This window comes from Populus nigra, chromosome 16 (assembly GCF_951802175.1).
Source record: "Populus nigra chromosome 16, ddPopNigr1.1, whole genome shotgun sequence".
Lineage (NCBI taxonomy): Eukaryota > Viridiplantae > Streptophyta > Magnoliopsida > Malpighiales > Salicaceae > Populus > Populus nigra.
In genome coordinates this window covers 13457514-13479004 of record NC_084867.1, presented here as the reverse complement: position 1 = coordinate 13479004, position 21491 = coordinate 13457514, and the positions used below count along the sequence as shown (strand labels likewise).

Here is a 21491-nt window from a genome sequence, read left to right as displayed (position 1 = left end):
CGTCAAGAGAGTCATTTCAGAAGCGTTTGCAGCCCCGAGAGCCTCCCTTGGGAGTAAATGTCCCTCTTGTTCTACCTTTTTAACCGCAGCATATGTAGCACGACTGCCATCAAGATGCTGTATGCCGACGAGTGAGCCTGCACAGCAAAAGTAGTTACAGGAAATAGCTGATGAAACTGATATATGTTTTAATTAAAATAATTGCTTCAACTACTCATGTGGAGTAAGCTAGTGTTAAAATGCAACTTCATACAACTAAATAGATCACTCACATCTGCATATTCCCCAACCCTTGCGAATGCCTTGTGAGCTTCCTCAACAAATTTCCGGGCACACATTACAGTATAACAAAAACAGATATTACTACAGAATCACACACATATACAGGAGGAAAAAAGCAAATTCATGGGTTATAAGAAAATGGAAAACTTGGGTGGATGAGTTTCTACACAGAGTGGAGTACTAGAACGGCGAACAGAAGTAACCTATCAAATCAAACACCATAATTGCTCCAAGAATTAATGAGGTTGAAATTAACTGATAAAGTAGTGCAGAACAATAGAACAACAATGAAAAATTACAATATGATCAAGAACCTACCGTGCCTAAAATCTCTTCTACGGCTCGTATAATTTCAACCGATGAAGGCATTTTGGAGATATAATTAATCAATTCCCCGCACCTAACACAACATAAATTTGAAAAATTAACCTAAACCTTTCATAAATCAAACCTAAACTTAAGCTTTGACATAAGATATAGATGACTTGAACTAAAACCATGTCAATACAAAAGAACCATAAGAACATCACATCACACGTAAAAAATCTTCAAATCCCCTGGTTCTGTCACAGTTTCTCAGCACCCAAACATATGATATAAAATATACAACAATCAAGGTGAAAATGAGTTGGAAAATGAATTCCCAACCCCAAAACCCCTGCTCCTATTTTCCTGGGCATCGCATGCAGTGGTGGCCGGATCTGGATTCTAAGAACCAGATGAAATGTCGTGCACTTTCGTTACGTCAAGAATTTTTTCTCCAGCATAGAATGAGAAGTAAAGCTAGTCTCCTACAAAGAATTCTCATAAACGTTATAACATTTCATAAAAAAACTTAAAAGCCTAAAAAAGAAAAAAGAAAATAAAAGGTAGTACCGTTGAAGTTTTTTTAGAGAAACTAGAAGGGCAATATTGAAAATTCCAAACTATAGGGGTAAAACAGAAGTGTAGCCTATTAAAAGAAAAATTCTCTTCGCGGCAAGTACGTACAAAATTAACAGAAAACCTCCCAGCATCGTGTCACCCTCTGTAGCTCCATTTCCCGCAAAAATCTCCTCTCTTTCTCTATCTTTCAAATCCTCTCGCTCTCTCTTTCTACGTTTTCTCTCTCTGTCAAATCCTCTCGCTTTATCTCCTTAACATTCTCACTCTACACTCACAATGCAATGAAGAACCTGATCGATTCAATCAGTACCGATTTACATCCATGTCGACAACCAATCACCATCATGAAGCTCCTTCATCGTCGTCGTCGTTAAAAACGATGCCATTTCCTTCACCATCGACTCTCAATTCCTCCTCCTCCTCATCTCCTTCCTCTTTCAAACTCCGAAAAATCCCTCCCATTCCAATCCGCCGAATCCAGAAACCCGAGGCTCCACTGATCGACACCGAATCAATCAACAATGACGACGGCGACGACACAGATTGCGGTGATAAAAATGACGACAAGGAGAAATTGGAGAAGAAAATTTATAAAGCGGACGAGAATTCGCCGATAATTATGGCGTCGGCGCTCGGGTTGAATCATATAAGGACACGTTCCCTTCCGATTCCTTCTCCGCTTAGGTTTTCGTCGTCAGCTGCTACGCCGTCGTATTTAGGGAATGCTCAGGTTAATAATAATAATGATGATGAGGTTAAAACTGGAGTCGACACGAGGCTTAATGGATCGTCCTTTGAACAAGGTAACTAACTAACTAATTATGTGATTTTGAATTTTTTTTACATGATTAACTCAGATTTCAATTATTGTTTGCTAATTTTTGCATGGTACCCATCCCATGTATTCATGTGTAGTTGCATCCATCACGACTTTTATATACCTTCATGTGGGACCCACGTACCATGAGTTCAGGAGTTAGGTTCGTGTGGGATTCACGAAAAATTATTAGATATATCAGAAATTGTAATTTGTTTTTTACAAAATTCACTATGAAATTTATTTATGAATGTTAATTTTATGCAAGAACTCAATGCTATATTTAATAATTCTTTTTTTAACAACTGTAGATTAGTAAAGGGAATAAATTGTAATGTGTTTGTTAGTGGAGGATTTATGGTAGTTTAATTAAGTTCTTTTTTGGTTTAAATACAGGGAAAAGGATTTCATGGGGTGAAGCGAAACCATTCAGAGCTCATTCGCAACTCAATCCAGCAATGGAGGTAATGAATTTGGTCATGCTAGTTGTAGTTTGATATGTGTGATGAGAGTGTGTATATGTTCATGTTAAGTGGCTAAGCAAAATTAAATTTGTGTTTTCTTTTTGGGCAGAGTAATCATGCAGCATTTTTTGCAAAGGAAATCCAGTCTCCGCGTTTTCAAGCTATATTGCGTGTTACAAGCGGTAGGATGAAGAAGAGTCCGGATATTAAGAGCTTCTCTCATGAGCTTAATTCCAAAGGGGTTAGGGCTTTTCCAGTTTGGAAGTCCCGCGCATTTGGTCATATGGAGGTGCATTGGCTTTGTGCTTTCTGTTCCTATTTTTTTTTTGTGTTTGTATTTGCTGTCCATTTGCCTTCCTTTGAAAATTTGATTGTTTGGTAGAAATAACTTGATTTGTGACAATACTAGGAAGTTATGGTGGCAATCAGGATGAAATTCATCAGGTTAAAAGAGGAAGTTGATTCTGATTTAGGTATATTTGCTGGGGATTTGGTGGGTATACTTGAAAAGACCTCAGACACTCACCCCAAATGGAGAGAGAGTTTGGAGGACTTGTTGGTTGTAGCTCGACAATGTGCAAAGATGTCTTCTAACGAATTCTGGGTGAAAGGTGAGGGTATCGTCCAGAACCTAGACGATAAGCGTCAAGAGCTTCCAATGGGGATTGTCAAACAAGCACACACTCGGCTTTTATTTATCCTCACTCGATGCACTAGGCTTGTGCAGTTCCAAAAAGAGAGTGGTTATGATGAAGACAAAATTCTGGGCATTCATCAATGTAGTGATCTTGGAGTTTATCGTGAACAGATTATTGAAATTGCACAACAGGACTTTAGCGGTCCATTGGTGGGTTGGAAGACAGCGGGTGAGAAGCAGAGAAAGAAATCCCGTGGTATTGAACAAGACACTCAAGTTACAAAGCAGGATCAAGTAGATCAGTCTTTGGAGGTTGGCACTGCAAAAAGTGTTGATTCAACTGCAAGCAGCTTTAGGATGTCATCTTGGAGGAAACTTCCATCCGCTGCTGAGAAAAATCGGAAGGACACTGATGTTGTTCAAACACCTTTCAAGGATAAATCAGAACCACTACTTGATAGAGATGATTATTCTGAAAATCTTGAAACTCCAGACCATCCTCCATCCCCAGGAACAAAAAGAGTTTCTTGGGGACTCTGGGTGGATCAACACAATGTTGCATATGAAAATTCTATGATATGCCGGATCTGTGAGGTTGAAATACCGATTGTACATGTAGAGGAACACTCTCTAATTTGTACTATTGCCGACAGATGTGACTTGAAAGGCTTTACTGTAAATGAAAGACTTCAAAGAGTTGCAGAAACTCTTGAAAAGATACTGCGCTCATGGTCACAAAAAACCACACCAAAAAGTACACCAAAAAGATGTGATACTCCAAGAGTAAGTCCTGAGGTTGAAAGAGTGCCCACATCAGGTATTCATGAGGTGTCAGATGGGTTATCACCAAAACGAAACAACTTTTCTTCTTTCTGCTCTGAAGAGATGCTTGATGTTGTGCCTGATTCTTTTGTGATGGAAGATCTCAATGTTTTTCCAGAAATTTCATGTGAAGCACGTTCCACTCAAACACCTGATGCAGACAAAATAACCTCATCAAGAGAAAGCTTGACACCTCGATCACCATTATTAACTCCACGGACTAGCCAAATTGGTTTGCTATTGAGTGGACAGAGGACAATAACAGAACTTGAGGGTTGTCATCAGGTACGTAGTTGTGTTAAACTGTTGTTCTGGATGATTCACCCTGGTTAGGGATTGATCTTCTTCTGAACATATATTGGTTATCTTTGTTAGTATGGTATCTGCCATAATCATTTTCATTACTAGCCTTGCTTTTTTTTGTTGTCATATTCTTTTAGTTGTTTCATGGTAGAAAGATTAAAATCTCGTGAACTCGAATTAGATGGCTTCAGCTCTAAAGTACTTTATCACTAGAATTGTGCATTGGTTCTACCTTCAGCCTCTCACTCAAGATTGCTCCATCCTTTTCCAAGTAAATTTTGTGCAGCATCAGGCTAGTTGTAGTTTGTTTGTTTGTTTTTTCCTTTCCTTTTCTGACAAATACTATAATTCAAATTTGACTATTTAAAGTTTCTACCACATGGTTCTTTTCCTATATTAGACAAATAAACCCATTAATACATTTAGTAATTTATCTTTTTCATCACTGAAAAAACAGATGTTCTTGGTAGTTTCCAATCCATAAAGAATTAGACAATTTGGCAGTTTGGTTTTCTGTGGTTTCCTTGATGCTTGATGAAAAAAGATTTCTTGATGTAAATTGAAGTATATGCATGTGTGCAATGACAAGAAAGCATTTAAATTAAAAAAATTGTTATCACATCTAGGTCGTACAGCCTACAGATCCAGTTGTATTCTACCTTTGATATCTCCTTTCTATAATAACCAATAACAAATGACAAATGCAGATAATTTTGGTGTCATAAGCAGCAGATCATAATTTCATGTTACCTGCTGTTCAATATACCTTGTATTTAAGTGAAAGTAAATCTGAACACTTATGGCTCATTCAGTTTACTTCTCACTGCAAATCTTCATTCTAGGTTGTGAAATTGAGCACACAATGAAATTTCAGTGAATATGGTCATTTGACTGACTGTTGTTATTTCATTGAGCTCTTTGTTTCTATTTCCTAAAATTTACTCTTGCATGACAGATAAGCAAGCTACTGGATATTGCTCGCTCTGTTGCAAGTCTAAATGACAATGACTATAGTGCACTAGAGAGCATGCTGGACTGTCTGGAAGACCTAAAATATTCTGTTCAGGACAGGAAGGTGGATGCCCTCATTGTAGAGACTTTTGGAAGACGCATAGAGAAATTACTTCTGTAAGTCAGTTTTCAAGTTCAAGCCTTGTTATCTATATGAAGCTTCAGGAAGTTTTCTTTTTAATAATTCAACTTAGCATCTTATCCTAAAAGAATCCTACTTTTAGCTCTAGTTACCCTATTGCTTCATCTTCTGTTTGTGTGTTCTGGTTGGTTTTTAGTCCGGACTCTATTAATTTTTCTGATTATTAAGATATTAATTACTCAAAAGTCCACTAAAATATAAAACAGATTGATGGATAGCTTTCACATAATAATTTATAATGGTTGTTTTCTTGCCATGTGAAGATTTCTTAAAAATGTCATCTTTTGACACACATTCAACAATTGATTAATTTGCTTATCATTAGCATCCTTTTGAATTCATTTGTGTATTTATTTTGATTAACCAAACTTTAAAATTTTAAAACTAATCAAATAATTTTAGTAATAGAATCAGTAAAAATAACCTTAAACAACCACCACTTCGAAGTTGTTTACCGAGTACTTCACCAGTGAAAAATTTATTATATTTCTTTTTCTTCAAATCTACAGGGAGAAATATGTGCATCTCTGTACCCAAATAGATGATGAGAAATCGGACCCATCAAATCAGATGGCTGATGAAGACAGTTCTGAGGAAAATGATGCAGTTCGCAGTTTGCGTACAAGTCCTGTTAACATGTCTTCCAAAGACCGAACCTCTATAGATGATTTTGAAATAATAAAACCAATCAGTAGAGGGGCCTTTGGAAGGGTTTTCCTTGCCAGAAAAAGAGCTACTGGAGATTTGTTTGCTATAAAGGTTAGCATCTAACAACACCATGAAATTGGCTGTCATAAATACATAAATGCATAGAACATGCTTTCTTAATCTTTATGATTGAACATGTGAAATTGACTATTGTCCTCTTGGTAGATATGATATCAGATGGCCAGGGATTTGCATTCCTCCATTTTCTTAAAGAATATTGCAAATTCTGATTCAATTCTTAAGAGTCTATATTGTTACATGGTTTTTATTTATCTATCTTTGAAGAGCCAAATTTCTGTATGATGAGATTGGGGATTAGATAGGGTATAGAAAGTTAGAGGGACGGATGGTACTATGTCTGATTCATGCTTGACTGTTCACTACCAAGATGAGGACAAAAGCAAGGAAGCTTGGATGATAGGCTGTTCCAGCAAAGATTTGCAGGAGAAAAGGTTTCAATCAAGAGAAAAGCTGTCTGAATAGCTATAAATTATAAGAATTAAATACTGTTTTCTTTTCTTTCACTGCTATATTGCAAAGTAATATAGGTTTGTCTTTTGTTTCTAAGAAGGAAGAACTGATATCGAAACAAAACTGCATTGCCTTTAGATTTGGCTTTCCAGTTTTGCTAGCCTATCTTTTTTATTTTTCTAATTCCATTATTTTGTATCCCTTATCTTTTTTATCCCTTATCTTTTTCCTCTTGAGAAAACACATGGATCTCCAATTCTTCCTTTTTCCCTGAATCAATTTGTTTTTTCTTTACTACCTTTGTTTATCAGTAGATCTGCTCTCCTAACCAATTTGGAAAGAGACATACTCAGTCAATTCAAACCAAGAGATCATATTATGTATCTTAAATTTGTTAATAATTTCCATCTTGGATTTTTATTATGTTTCAATTTTGTGTGGTGATGCATGGTCGTTGTTGGAGACTATTAATGGCGATTTACCACCCATTTTTTCATCAGCCTCTTGTTTCATTGGGGAAACCCAGTTTTGCTGATGAAATTGAATGCTGAAAAGTAAATTTGAGCTACTGCTTTCAGATTACCATTACAATTATACATAACTGCATGCCAGCCTGCTTGTAAATGTATACGCATCTTTGCAAGCTTGGGAGAATTAAATGCCTGTAAAAGGTTAAATGTGGTCTTTTCTTGATGTAATGATTATTTACTGAATACTTTTTCCAGGTCCTGAGGAAGGCTGATATGATTTGTAAAAATGCAGTCGAAAGTATTTTGGAAGAGCGTAAAATCCTCATATCAGTGTGCAATCCTTTTGTGGTGAGCATGCGTCATATCATATATACCCATTTTATGGGAGTATTGCATGTGAAAGCGTGTTATTCTAATGTCTATGTGATTGTACAGGTTCGATTTTTCTACTCCTTCACATGCAGTGAAAATCTTTATCTGGTCATGGAATATCTAAATGGTGGAGATCTGTACTCTTTATTGAGAAACTTGGGCTGCTTGGATGAAGACATGGCCCGTATGTATATTGCAGAAGTTGTAAGGGCTTCTTTGCATACCTGTATCTATGGCCTTTTCGTTCAAATATCAATTTATAAAACTTTCTAACAAATGGTACAAATAGTTGGTTTTCTATTTCCCAGGTTCTTGCTTTGGAGTATTTGCATTCTTCAAATGTCATTCATAGAGACTTGAAGCCGGACAACTTGTTGATTAATCAAGATGGTCACATCAAGGTTGATATTTTGAAAATTTGAAGTTTTTTTTTTATTTCCCATCACCTAGGTGGAAAAGGGAACTTCTTCAAAAGTCATATGTGTCTGTCTTTGTGCACACATCTCTATATTAGAAACACATGGGCATGCATGTAGAGAGAAGTTTTCTTGGCTCAATGTTTCATTTAGAAAATAGAAATGCTGAAGAAAGTTCTGTCTTCATATTCTACCTCCCAGAATCTTACATTCCATTAGGACCATAACTGGGTATTACAGGCTTCATATTCCATTAGGACCATTATATTCATTTAATATAAGAATATTTTTGTATGGTTTTCAAAATAATAGCTGTATGCCACTGCTTATGAGAGATCCATAGAAAGAGCAAAGGTAACAAGAGTTTCATTCTGTGGCATGATGAAGTGTCGGACAAATATTCAAGTTTATATAGAAGGCTAAAATGGATTTGCCTAATCTGTCATGACCGTGATTAGTGTTCAAGGGATACTGTATTGGAGTCTTCGGTTGAGGTTAAAGGTATATAGTATGTTCAAGAGAATAGGCATGCAGTAGACCAGATGAGAATCATCTCTTCATGCTAGGTCCACTACTAAAATATGTTTAATTGGTGTTGTTAGTTTGGATGCAATTATTATTTTGTAAATTAAATTTTATTTGAATTATTCCATATAGTTATTCAATTTGCCATCTAGTTTTTCTATGTTTCTTCTTTGTGTTCCTTTAACAAATACTTTCAAGAATGCTGAATTATCATCCTGTATTTTACTGCAAAGAACATTAAAACAATGCCTTCACTATTTGGACTAGAGTGTTTAATAGATTATTACATCTATGAAGAACACTCACTGTGCTTTAAAAGATGTTTTATATAGTATTTTAATTGTTTTCTTCTAAATGCCCATTCTGCTACAGTTGACAGATTTTGGGCTATCAAAAGTTGGTCTTATCAACAGTACAGATGACTTATCTGTTCCGTTAGTCAGTAGTTCTGGTTTTCTTGATGATGATGAACTAAAGGGTCAATCGTCATCCAATAGAGAAGAGCGTCAAAAGCATTCAGTTGCTGGCACTCCTGATTATTTGGCACCTGAGATACTTCTCGGCATGGGCCATGGTTAGCAATTTTCTTTTCTTAACTTTGATAGTGCATGTATGATGCATGGTTCTGTTTTATTTACTTATTTATTTGTTATATGTTTTTCATCATCGGACATTACCTTCTTGCAGGTGCAACTGCTGATTGGTGGTCTGTGGGTATTATTCTTTTTGAGCTGCTTGTTGGTATACCTCCATTCAATGCAGATACTCCACAGGTAGGTCATCCGAACCTTATGAATGGTTTTGGTCAGCAGACTGAATTTGGTTATTCTCCTTTTTAATTCTTCTATTTAGTTCGAGTTGTTGATGTTGGTTAAGTTACTAACTTGGTTGTAGTTACTTTCCTAACATTTTGCTGTGCTTCTAACCATTTGTCTATTCCTATTTTGTTAAAATGGAATATGGACTGTACCTTTTATACACCACTGTGGAGCATGTTATGTCATAAGTTACCATTTCTAATATATTTAGTCCTAAGTTGTATGCATGCAAAGAGTGTTAGATGGATATGGCATAGAGATCTTTAATATATTGTTTTTTAAACTATCTTTGGCTTTTTTATCCTTCAAATTGGAACATAATATGTTGACCTTCTTGGAGAAACTGTTCCTTTTAGTTTCAGAACATTTTATGCGAGTAGCTTGATGTCATACTAATGGGCCATATTTCTTGCAGAAAATATTTGACAACGTAATGAATAGAGATATACCCTGGCCCAGGGTTCCTGAAGAGATGAGCTTTGATGCCTGTGATTTGATTGACAAGTAAGATTGTGTGAAATCCCTAGATGTAACTTGTGCTACTTCTTTCAAGATATAATGGTCTTTGAAGCATATGATTGCATTCACAAGATTTTTTGTGTTTCCTACAAGCATAAGCGAGGACAGTTGGCTTCTCTCTGTATCATAAGCTCTTTCATAAATTGGAATCAATTCCATTGGTACCTTATGTAAATTATGTTTTTGGTACTATCAAGGTCCTCCTTTAATTTATAAACCATTAAATTTCTAACTTAATGTCACTTTCAGATTGTTGACAGAAAATCCACTTCAAAGGCTAGGAGCAATAGGAGCTAGAGAGGTAAACTCTTTATGGTCACTGATGAGACTTATTTGCAAGCAGAAATGATTTGAAAATTAAACAGGTCAATTTTCCGGCAGGTTAAGAATCATTCTTTCTTTAGAGACATAAATTGGGAAACGCTTGCAAGGCAAAAGGTTGTCTCAGTTTTATTTTTTAAATATCTCGAAGTCATGTTTTTTTTTTTTTTTAATAGTAGTTATCATCATATCTGAACACTTAGTAAGTTCTCTTATTCTCTCCAGGCTATGTTCATTCCATCGGGAGAAGCACATGACACGAGTTATTTTTTGAGCCGTTATATATGGAATCCAGAAGGTGAAAATGTTCATGGAGGCAGTGACTTTGAGGACTTGACAGACACATGCAGCAGTGGTTCATTCAGCAATACACATGATGACGATGTAAGTACATATTGCAGTTGAAAATTGCTCCTATCTCTTTGCATATATTGCTTTCAGTTCATTGTCACTTGAACATGGCTCTAATCTCACTAGATTATAGTGGTTCCAGCTGCCAACAACAATTATGATTTTGAAATTATTGCTTTTATTGACTTGGTTTAGAAAACCATTATTTTCTATATGATGATTTTTTTTTAGCAACAAGGTGCTGGGAATTGATTTATAGAAAAAGGTTAAATTCTGAATTCAAATTAAAGCTTAATTTATAGAAACATCTTGGATTAATGGAAAGAGATCGAAATTATTTGGGATGGGAACTCATACTTAAAGCTTACCATTGGTGATTGTAGAATGGTTTAAGAAATCTTCCATTTGAAGTCGATTCAAATTGATGCAGGTGATCTAGTACAAGGGTTAATGACCCAATTTATCCTTATATAATAAGGTAATTCTCCAATATGTTCTTATATTTCTAAGTGAGGCAATTTTATCCTTGAATACACGTTAAGTTTCTAATCTATCATTTTGGCAAGATTTTCAGGTCAAACCACTAGAATTAGTCACTTGATTTACACATGATTATTTTTATTTTCAAAATGCTCTTGTAAGCCAGAAAAAATGAAAGGCTTTTATGTGCAAATCACCTGATTAATTGTAGTGGTTTAGTCTGAAAATCTTGCCAAAAGATAGATTAGAAACTTAATGTATATTCAAGGATGCAATTGACTCAACTAGGGATATAAGGACATATTTGAGAATTACCCCATTACATAAAGACAGATTGAGCCGTTAACCCCTGATACAATCATCAGCGCTATGGGTGCATTGTCTTCTGATTTTACTCTTTTATGCCAGGTGGATGGATGTGGTACCATGACAGGGTTTGGTGCTCCAACTCTTGATGTGAAGTATTCTTTTAGTAATTTCTCATTTAAGGTGAGTCATGCTAAATTTTATTCAACAAGATTAGATGTTGCATGAAATTGAAATCATCTCTCTGTTTTTTTTTTAATGAAATATTCTTCAATGTCCCTACATGCTTGCACAATGTATCGATGCACTTTTCTATAAATTTCTGCTAATAAAGTTCTATTATGGTGTTTTAGAAAAATTTCCATTAATCTCCACAATCATTCTTGCCAAATGAGTTTTGACCTTCCCCATTAAAGTTATTGTTATCGAGTACAAACTGTATAGCAGCAGTAATTGAATGATGAGAAATAATTCTTCACGTTATGTCCAAGCTCCTAACGCCTGCTTACTGAGTTAATGTTTTTGCATTTTGAATAAGAATATACTTCTATTTTCAGAATTTGTCTCAGCTGGCATCCATCAATCATGATCTAGTTGTTAAGAGCACCAAGGAAGCAGCAGATGCTTCCAAACCACCAGTTCAATGACATTTTTACGCGGTCGTTTTGGTGAATATATGTGCTTCCACGACCCACACCAATTCTTCATTTGCTACCTGCTGAAGTTCCTTCCTAAAAATTTTACACAGTAGCTTTACATGGTCACTTTCATTTTCAATTCTTTCATCTGAAAATTTCAGAAAGAGGCTTTCCTTGAACAGGAGCAGAGTTTGAAGAAGTAGCCTACTAGGAATGCTACATGCCCCACTTTACAGGTAGGTATGTAGCAGCCAAACAAAATGATAGTTCTGCTTTTCCTTATCTCATGGCATATAAGCTTCAGCACAAGAAAGTGGAGTTTTATTGCTGCACCAAACAACAGGTCATGGACATTTTTTATATCTCCACTTGTCTTTTGTATATACATAGATCTTCCTGCTTAGAGAATGAAATTATTTGGCACATATTTTTTCACAAGCTCTCCACGATACTAGGTAAGCTAGACAAAGAGGGACTGAGAGTTTGGAGTTTCCTGAGAAAGAGGAATTCAGTCGACTGGATAGCGCATTTCTCCTTCTGGACACGATAATTATTTTTTTGAAGTTGTGTGGTGCGTCTTTAGATAATACAAAAATTAATTTTTATCTTGTTCAAGTTGTTTTAGTGGCGAAATTCTTGTCTCACTAGAGAGGATAGGATAAGCTTGTTTAATTCTCTGTATAAGGGTTAATCGGTTTGATGGAAGAATAAAATGATTATTATCATAATTTTAAAACCTGATTAGAGGGTTGACTCGGGATAAGGCCTGAGTCACAGGTCGGTTTGACCATTGACCCGGTCAACATCAGGATAAAAATAATTATTATCATAGTTTTAAAATTTGACTTAGGGTCGATTCTGGGTAAGGTTTGGGTCATGAGCCTAGTTAACCATTGACCCGAGTCAACGTAAGAATAAAAACGATTATGATCATAGTTTTAAAACTAGACTCGAGGGTCAACCCGGGTTGACCATTGACCCGAGTCAAGTAAAGATAAAAATGATTATTATCATAGTTTTAAAACCTGACTCAGGGGTTGACCTAAGGCAGACCCGAGTCATGGGTCAAGATGGTCAGCTCGGGTTGGCTCGAGACAATATAAGAATAAAAATGATTATTATCATAATTTTAAAACCCGTCTTGGTGGTCGAACCAAGAGAAGACATGGGATGGGTCACGAATTGAGAAGGTCAACTTAGATTGATCCAAGTTAATATAAGAATAAAAATAATAATTATTATAGTTTTAAAACTCAACTTAGAGGTTAATCCGGGACAAAATCTAGGTTTTTGGTTGAAAATATTAGTTCAAGTTAACTCAAATTAATAATTACATAAATAATAATAATTATTATAATTTTAAAACTTAACTTAAAAAATCAATTTACATCAAAATCTAGACCAAAAGTCGAGGGTTACACAAGACAAGACAAGAGGGTCATTTGTGTAGTGCACTCGTGTTTAGTCTATATTCCATTCAATATTCATCAGCATTCCAAAAACTGCCTTAAGAATTTGAAAAGACTTGTTGGGATCCTACCCACAGCTTTCCCAACAGCTGCACGCTCTTGCTTTCTGCAATTAGTATGATCGCACTATACCCAAGGGATATACTTTTGGAACTTTTTTTCCACCAACTATTGAGAACCACTACAGTGCTTTTGCAAGAGTGCAGTTGAAAAGCTCCCGAAGGGATCACCGGGTACAGTTCCTATCTTCCCTCACATGTGACGTGAGGATTGCCTTTTATGAGTCACACTCCAAAAAACACACAGAAATGTTTATACTTGAATTTGATGGTGACACCACTGCACTAAACGGACAGTAGGTGAGACAAATACATGATAGTTTCAGGCTGGATCTCAACTTTTTGAAAGTAGGTAGGTAAGGTCTTTCCCCCCCCCCCCTGAAATCCATAAAAGCTTGTATTAGATAGTGACAGAAAAGAAAGTGGCATTTGCTCTTCCTTTGTCAGCTTGTATGAACAACAAATTTTGCATTTATTTCTTCATTTTCTTCAGATGGTGGTTGGCACAGTATCTCTTTCGGTTTATAAAAGCTTTTCAACCATTTTTTTTGTTTTTAAAAAATATTAAATTAATAATTTTTTTCCATGATTTTCATGTCATATATAAAAATTCTAAAAAGTAATTATTTTTAGATTTTTTCAAAAACTATTTTTAAAAGCACTGTCTGCATTCCATGATTATAATCTCACTAGCAATTTGTTAAACTCAAGAGGAAATCATGATTATTTTTTAACTGCTTTCATTATTTTTTTATTTGTTTGACGTGGGTGTTCAGGTCAACTTGTACGCACCTCGATTAATTCCATGGACCTTGAAATTAACGACCATGTAAACCTCTAGTGGCTATCATATGAACAACCACATGGTTCAAACCTGAAACCATAGAGAAAACAAACCTCTTGATCCTAAACTTTATATCACTAGACCATCACTTTTAATCTTACTTCAAGTGGATTTGGCAATATGGATATTCCCTTTTCTAGTTGATTTGGAATGGCTCCAAGTTTCTTGTAACAGACCATTACTCTTTACGCATATGCCAATAATAATTTCACGAAATATCTAGTGTAAAAGTTGATGAATTAGAGCATTAATGTTCATCTTATGTGGGATTCATTCATTCAATACATGATGTATTTTATGACGTGATTCTGAGAAGAATATATATTAGGAGAGATTAATATTTTATTTTGAGTGGATTTAACTGATGCCTTGCAATTAAAAGCTCAAGCTTAGTGTCTTAAATATGCTTCTACTAGGAAGTTTTTCTTTCTTCTTTTTATTTTTTCCACTTGTGTGTACATAGTATAGAATTCGAGAATTAATACGGTCCAAGATAATCCGTGAGTTAATACGTGAATCTAAAATGTAATAAAAAAACTCATGAAATAACATCATTTTAGGTTTTTTTATTTAATATTAAAATGATATTATTTTAATAAAAAAATCAATTTAATATAAAACTTAACTCATGTTAAATTTGAAGTTGATGAATCATAGAGTTTACCCATCAATCTTGGTTTTATATCCATTACATACTATCATAGACAATGAATACATACATAGTTTTGAAATCCGGTCAGGTTGGTCAACTCGAGGCTAAAACCGGGCCGAGTTCATAAAAAAATAGAAAAAATCATGATCTGGTTGTAATTCATTGATTGTTTTTGTTTTTTTTATTAAAACAATATTATTTTAAATTTTTTAAAAATAAAAATTAATTCAATTAAAACTTGAAATTCAAATCTTGAATAGACTGGATTTGAAAACCATGAATACATATATAAAATCAAAAAGTAACGAGTCAAGTTGCACGGCAAGGAATAAGATGGTCTCAGAATAATTGATGATCCAATCTACATTTTATATCACCCTGCTAGCTAGCCATAGCCTGCACCACTGGTATCTCGTCCTTTGCGACACGATCGATCTCACTCTCATGCCAATGATAACACACTCAAATTCCACAGCCAAAAGGAGGCCATCTGATTTAGAGTTCCACTTAATTTGGTTATCCTTTTGACATTAACGTTTGAAGATTAAGGCCACCACTAGCTAGCTAGCTAGCCAAGATTCTAATTTACGTAACCATCATATATAAACAATTAATTCTAGCTAGCTTTACTCTTGGATATAACCTTTTAGACTAAGTTATATATATACCAGCTGATCTTTGAGGTGTTACTCAAATAATTAATATATTGCATTTGCTTCCTCAACTTAATTTCAATATATATAGGCCAAGCATGTCGTCTTAGTTCATCATAAAATCTGCAGAATGTTGATTCCCTTCACGAGGAGAAACGGACAATGTCGAATACCCTAAGGGTTAAAACAAATAAAATGGATATCCCATGTAGTGTTATAAAAATAGCAAGCTGGAATGTTATTTTTATAATTTTAAAACTCGGTTTGGATCGACCTGGAGCAAAACCTAGGTTATGAGTCGGAAAGGTCCATTCTAAAAATTTATATATTTTTTTTTAAAAAAATTGAAATGATATTGTATTGAAAAAAAATAAAAATAAAAGGTCAACGGATTGATGACTGAGTTTTGATCGGGCCAACTAAATTTTTTATTTTTCTTCAATCTGGATCGATTTAGATCCCGAATCGACCTATTAGACCTCTCCAGGTTTTAAAATAATAGCTTTTGACATATACATGTGTTTAGTTTTTAGTTTAAGAAAATTTTTTATTTTTTTGTTTTAAATTAATTATTTTTATGAATTTAGATAATTTTAATATATTGATATTAAAAATAAATTTTAAAAAATAAAAAAATATTATTTTTATATTTTAAATAAAAAATATTTTAAAAAACAACCCATCTATATCAAATACAAAAATTTATTTTTAATAAAATCGGCTACTTCTATTGACGCAATGTGGTGATCCCTTGGAATAAACTCTAGCAGTCGACGGTCGTCTCTTCCCAAGCAAGGAAGGTGATTTTTTTTCAAGTCGTGCTTTCATAAGCAATACTGTTTACAGTATTCCCTAGCTGGCCAGTACACGCATAGCAAATGCTAATGATAACCTCCTTTCTTTATATATATATATATATATATATATATATATATATATATATATATATATATATATTTGTGTCATCATGGGTTTTAGAATCTTGGAAGTTCTTTTTACACGGTTGAAAAGAAAGCATTTCTTTATTGTAAGGAGATAAATATTTCATCTAATTTCTCTGAAGTGACATGTATTTTTGTCTTTAGTTATTGTGCAATTTTGTCTTGCAATAATTATTTTGAAAAAAAAGTAATTAAGTTATCCAACCTGATTCCTTATACAACTTTTATTTTAGAATGGTTTATATATAGAACAATTAATTTTGTAAGCCCGTGTATTTTTCATTCCCCATGGTCCAAAAAGTTTTTTTTTTAAAAAAAAAACAACAATTATTAAACCTGGCCAATCTACTAGGTTAATAACATGATTAAAATTGTGATTCTAGTTGAAAATATTTTTTATTTAGAATATTTAAAAATTTATTTTTGAAATCAGTACAATATCAAAATGATAAAAAATATATAAAAAAATATTTTTTAATAAATAAAAATAATCTTTTTAAAAATATGAATTTTACCGTATTTCCAAACAATCCTAACTCTGAAGTCTAAACCTGATTCCTAGCTTAGAGTGAGTTTTTAATTTGTTCAGTTCAAAACTTTGAAAAAAAACGCGTACAAGAAGCAATTAAGCTTCATTGATATAATACTATTATTTTTGTAGGTTTGACCCAGATATAATATATACAGTCATGATCTATATTATCATTTTAGGTTCAAAATCAAGAAGAAATAAATAAAAATATTTCTTGTGAAATGCATCAACGTGGCTATACGTACACTAGAGCTTATATATATAGATTATGAAAAAAAATGAAGGTATAATATTCTGTAATCATGACGAGCATGCTGATATTGATATGCAATGATACAGTTGTTGACATGTCCAGTTTGAGTAAGCTATGTGATAAATTGTAATACACACACACACACACACACACATATATATTAGTATATATAATATGATCTGGACGTCGATCGTTTTCCACCTTTCAATGGAGTTTGAATTCAGGACCCTTTATTTTAATAATGATGGCGTTAGCAATGATGCTTTCTAGTATTTTTTTTTCAATATTCATACATCAACATATTTATCATTTTATATATATATATATATATATGCTCGTTGATAAACCCTGTGTTGATGAGCTATATATGCTCGTTGATAAACCCTGTGTTGATGAGCTATTTCTTATGATTTGAATTTAAAGAATGACGTACTACTTCTCAGGCATGTGGTGTCCAGAAATATATAAGCAGTATATATATATATATATATATATATATATATATATATATATATATATAGAGAGAGAGAGAGAGGTTGGGTTGAAAATATTACAACAGATATGATTCGAATCAGGAATTTCCTTGCATCCGGCCCAGAGTGCCTCATCACTATTGTATAAGTATACTTTTCAAATATAAAATAAACCATTTAACTTTCTAATGATACTTTTAGAAAAAGTTTTTTGTTTTTTTATTTGATTCTCAATTTTGATTCGAACTATAGTTAATTTTATTAATTTCATTAGTAATTATTGTCAAAGAATCATTTCAATTTAATATCTTAAGCTATTAGGTGAGACCCCAAGATATGATTTATATTATTCTCTAACACACCCCCCTTAAATGAAAGCCATTTGGACTTGAAACTTGCACAGACCAATATTACATTGTGCTTATTTTTTATTAAATAAATAGGGATAGTGAGATTCGAACTCGTGACCGTTTAGTCATCAAAGTTTTGATACCATATTAAAGAATCATCTCAATCCAATAGTTTAAGCTGTTAGGTGAGACCCTAAAATATAATTTATATTATTCTCTAACAAATTATAATATTATGCCTCTCTATAGCTGAAATACATGATAAAAATACTAAGTTTTCCTTGACAGGGGCGCAAACTTGTCTAATTATATCAAATAGGATTTGGATGAATCATATAAAATGAAAAAATCAATTGTTTTTTTAAAGAAATCGAGAATTGGTACGTAAAATGTTAGGGATGAAGACGAGGCTTCCCCATATTTGTATTATCACATATAAAGAGTGTTCCTTCTTCAACCACCCATCTATCTCTTTTATCATATGCAATTACAAGTGGTAGCCATGAAGTTTCTGGCTCCAATCAGTCAGCTATTACATGCTAGATTTAGTACACATAATGTTGTCTTAAAATACAACCATTCATGGTAAAAGTTGTAGCCACAAGTATTCTAGTGTAATATTGGGCTACATGACACAGCACCAATCCATCAACGTCGTCCTTCCTCTAAAGGAACTAGGTAACCGAAATTTTGGGAGTTTTCTCTAATGTTATAAGGGTTTTGAAACTCTTATTGGAATATTTGGATAAACGAAAGGAAAATCATTATTAAACACTTTCAATATCTTCCTTTCCCTTGTTCTTTTCCAATATTTGAATGGTGGGATGGGAAAAAAAAAAAAAACTAAGTGCAAGACTATATAGAAACTAAAATTCAGGAAGCTTGAGCCTTCAATAATCCTTGTGCTTCCATTCTTGTTACTTAGAGATACCTTGTGATCACTCTACGTACGAGGCAGTGCATTTTAATGCTTGCCACCCATGTCTAGGATACTCAAGTCCATGTCACTGAAGCAACTAAGCCCAAAGAATTCATCTCCAAGATCCTTGCAGTCTAAAAACCATGTAGAGTTACTATCCTGATCTGATGAAGAGTTAGATACCCCAAATTCACTATAATCTTCTCTCGTGGCTTGGAAGTTCCAAGATGAGTCATCAAGAAATGCCTCTGACCATATGAAACTCATTGTTGGATCAGTGTCATTATTAGGTTCTGATGACCCTACGTATTCATCCACTGAGGAATTTTCTGTCGGTGTAGTCGTAGTGCTTGAATTATCAGTACGAGAGGAGGCATGGGCGCAAATTTTGGGAAGAACCTGCTGATTATCAGCATTAATAATGGGTTGATCATAATTAGTGTGACAAGATACTGTACTTTCTTGTGGGCTCACTTGTTTAATGAGAGACCCATGTGTAACAGGATCAATTCCCATCTTAATAAGCTTTTTCTTAATGTGAGTATTCCAATGATTCTTGATCTCATTATCTGTTCTTCCCGGCAATCTTGCAGCGATTTTGGACCACCTAAAGCAAATGAAAAGTGTCAGCAAAAAGACAAGGAGCTTTCATTCTATTTAATCTCAACTTTCATAATATTGGTATGAGCTAAATATTAGTTAATAGTATTAAATGGAAATCTTTTATTTATGATTAAAATGTTAGTTAATTCACGCACTTTGTGCACTCATAAAGTTAAAGATTTAAACTGTGCGTCACCACTTAGAAACCCTAATTTTCTACAGGCCAAGACGATTCTAGGCATTAATTAGAAGAAGCAAAAGCAATGTCCATGGGAGACGATCGACGACTACTCCTCAACTTATCACATCCCACCTTGGCATGTGATGATGCAAGATGAATGCTCTAAAAAGTAACTCTGCCTAGCACTTTTGAATATTAGGCCTTTCTTCTTAAAATAAATTAATAAATTGTGTTAAATACCTAATCATTACATACTTAGTATACTTGTTTAATAATAGCTTGCATCATAAATAAAAAAGAAAAAAAAGAGTTAAAAAGCTTTATTATTATTATTGTTATTGTATATTTTTTTTTATATATTTTTTTAGATTATTTATTTATTTATTATATTAGTATCAAAACCATCAAAAATTACTTAAAAAACATTAATTTAATGTTATTTTCAGATGAAAAACACCAAAGAGATGTAACTACTACTTATAAAATCATTTGGTCTAATGTTATTTGTGTTAATAAAGTTTTTATTTGTAACTTCTTTGCTTATATAGCTATATTCTTAGATTGTATCTTGCTATGAACACACCAAGTTTAAATTTTGATGGTCTTTGAACTTGAAATATGTCTTACAAAATTGTGATTTCATCTTGTTGTATGTATATATATATAGAAAAAACATCAAAATTAAGTCATTTTAATCATGTGAATTGTAAAATGAATGGGAAAGAAACAAGAAGCATAGTGTAAAAAAGAAGTTAAACATGCTTGGTTGGACGCAATATTTAAACTAAAATGTTGAAAACTATGACAGCTATAATAGAGAGAGAGTTTTTGATGTTGAAATTTCTTAGATGCAGAAAATGATCCTCCCCAAGCATATATGCTCCACCAACCATGAAAAGTTAATGGTAATGGAAAGGTAATAAAAAATGAGACATGAAGTATATAACAATGAAATGGCTTGATGATAGCTAGATAATATATAGTTACCTATTGCCAAGGCGGGCATGGAGATCAATGACAAGTTTTTCCTCATCCTCATTAAGAAGGCCTCTCTTCAAGTCAGGCCGGAGGTAATTAGTCCAGCGAAGACGGCAGCTCTTGCCACATCGGCGGAGTCCGGCGAGCTTTGGTACAGCACGCCAACAACATTGGCCGTGTGAGAGAATAAAACTGACCAACTTCTTGTCTTCCTCAGCTGTCCAAGGCCCCTTCTTCACACCAAGTTTGTCGCAACAAGGTTGTCTACCCATCACTATAGTTCAAGTCACTAGTTGCTATATGATCACTTCCGAAAAAAAAATACTACTGGAGAGCCAAGCTCCACGCACCACCTTTATATACTTGTGATTTCCCTTGCTTCAGGAGAAATCAAAATGTTAATTTGGAGTTGAACATGTCCACACGCTTGTTGTGTATGTGAGTCACACTTACTTTGTATGAAAGTCAACTAACTTCTTCTTTTTTTAACATTCCATACTTATTAAACATGATATTAACTTGAAATGAGAGTTGACCAGATTGCAAGATTAGGATTGTGAGTTGATTGGGTTAATTTATTTTAAAAAATTTAAACAAATTTATTTTAATTTTTTTAAAAAAATCAAGTAAGGATTTAAGTAAAATATAAATAAATATATGAAATAACGAATCCGAGTTAAATGATAAGTTAATTAACTCCAGAGTTACCTATTGAACCGAGTTGAACATAAGGATGGCATAGCACATTAGTAATAACTATATCATGTCAAAGACATGCATGGAAGACATTTTAAATAATGAGTTTGATTTTTTCAATGACTATATT

At 33.7% G+C, this 21491-nt stretch overlaps 2 protein-coding genes across 2 annotated transcripts; one reads left to right on the top strand and one right to left on the bottom strand.

Annotated features, from left to right (window-relative positions):
- Positions 1 to 1281: 1281 nt before the first annotated feature.
- Positions 1282 to 12391, top strand: LOC133675616 (probable serine/threonine protein kinase IRE). The gene is made up of 17 exons (XM_062097045.1): positions 1282 to 1970; positions 2381 to 2448; positions 2558 to 2737; positions 2858 to 4192; positions 5166 to 5338; positions 5873 to 6122; positions 7268 to 7360; positions 7448 to 7588; positions 7693 to 7785; positions 8698 to 8899; positions 9013 to 9098; positions 9559 to 9647; positions 9912 to 9963; positions 10044 to 10100; positions 10209 to 10367; positions 11223 to 11303; positions 11678 to 12391. Exons 1-17 carry the CDS (start codon positions 1490 to 1492, stop codon positions 11765 to 11767), a joined length of 3630 nt encoding a protein of 1209 aa, XP_061953029.1. The 5' UTR covers positions 1282 to 1489; the 3' UTR covers positions 11768 to 12391.
- A 5970-nt stretch (positions 12392 to 18361) lies between these two features.
- LOC133675630 (MYB-like transcription factor ODO1) lies at positions 18362 to 21006 on the bottom strand. Its single transcript, XM_062097060.1, has 2 exons — positions 20675 to 21006; positions 18362 to 19510 (listed from the first exon to the last, which is right to left on the bottom strand). The coding sequence occupies exons 1-2, from the start codon at positions 20935 to 20937 to the stop codon at positions 18949 to 18951; spliced, it is 825 nt and encodes a 274-aa protein (XP_061953044.1). The 5' UTR covers positions 20938 to 21006; the 3' UTR covers positions 18362 to 18948.
- Positions 21007 to 21491: the final 485 nt, after the last annotated feature.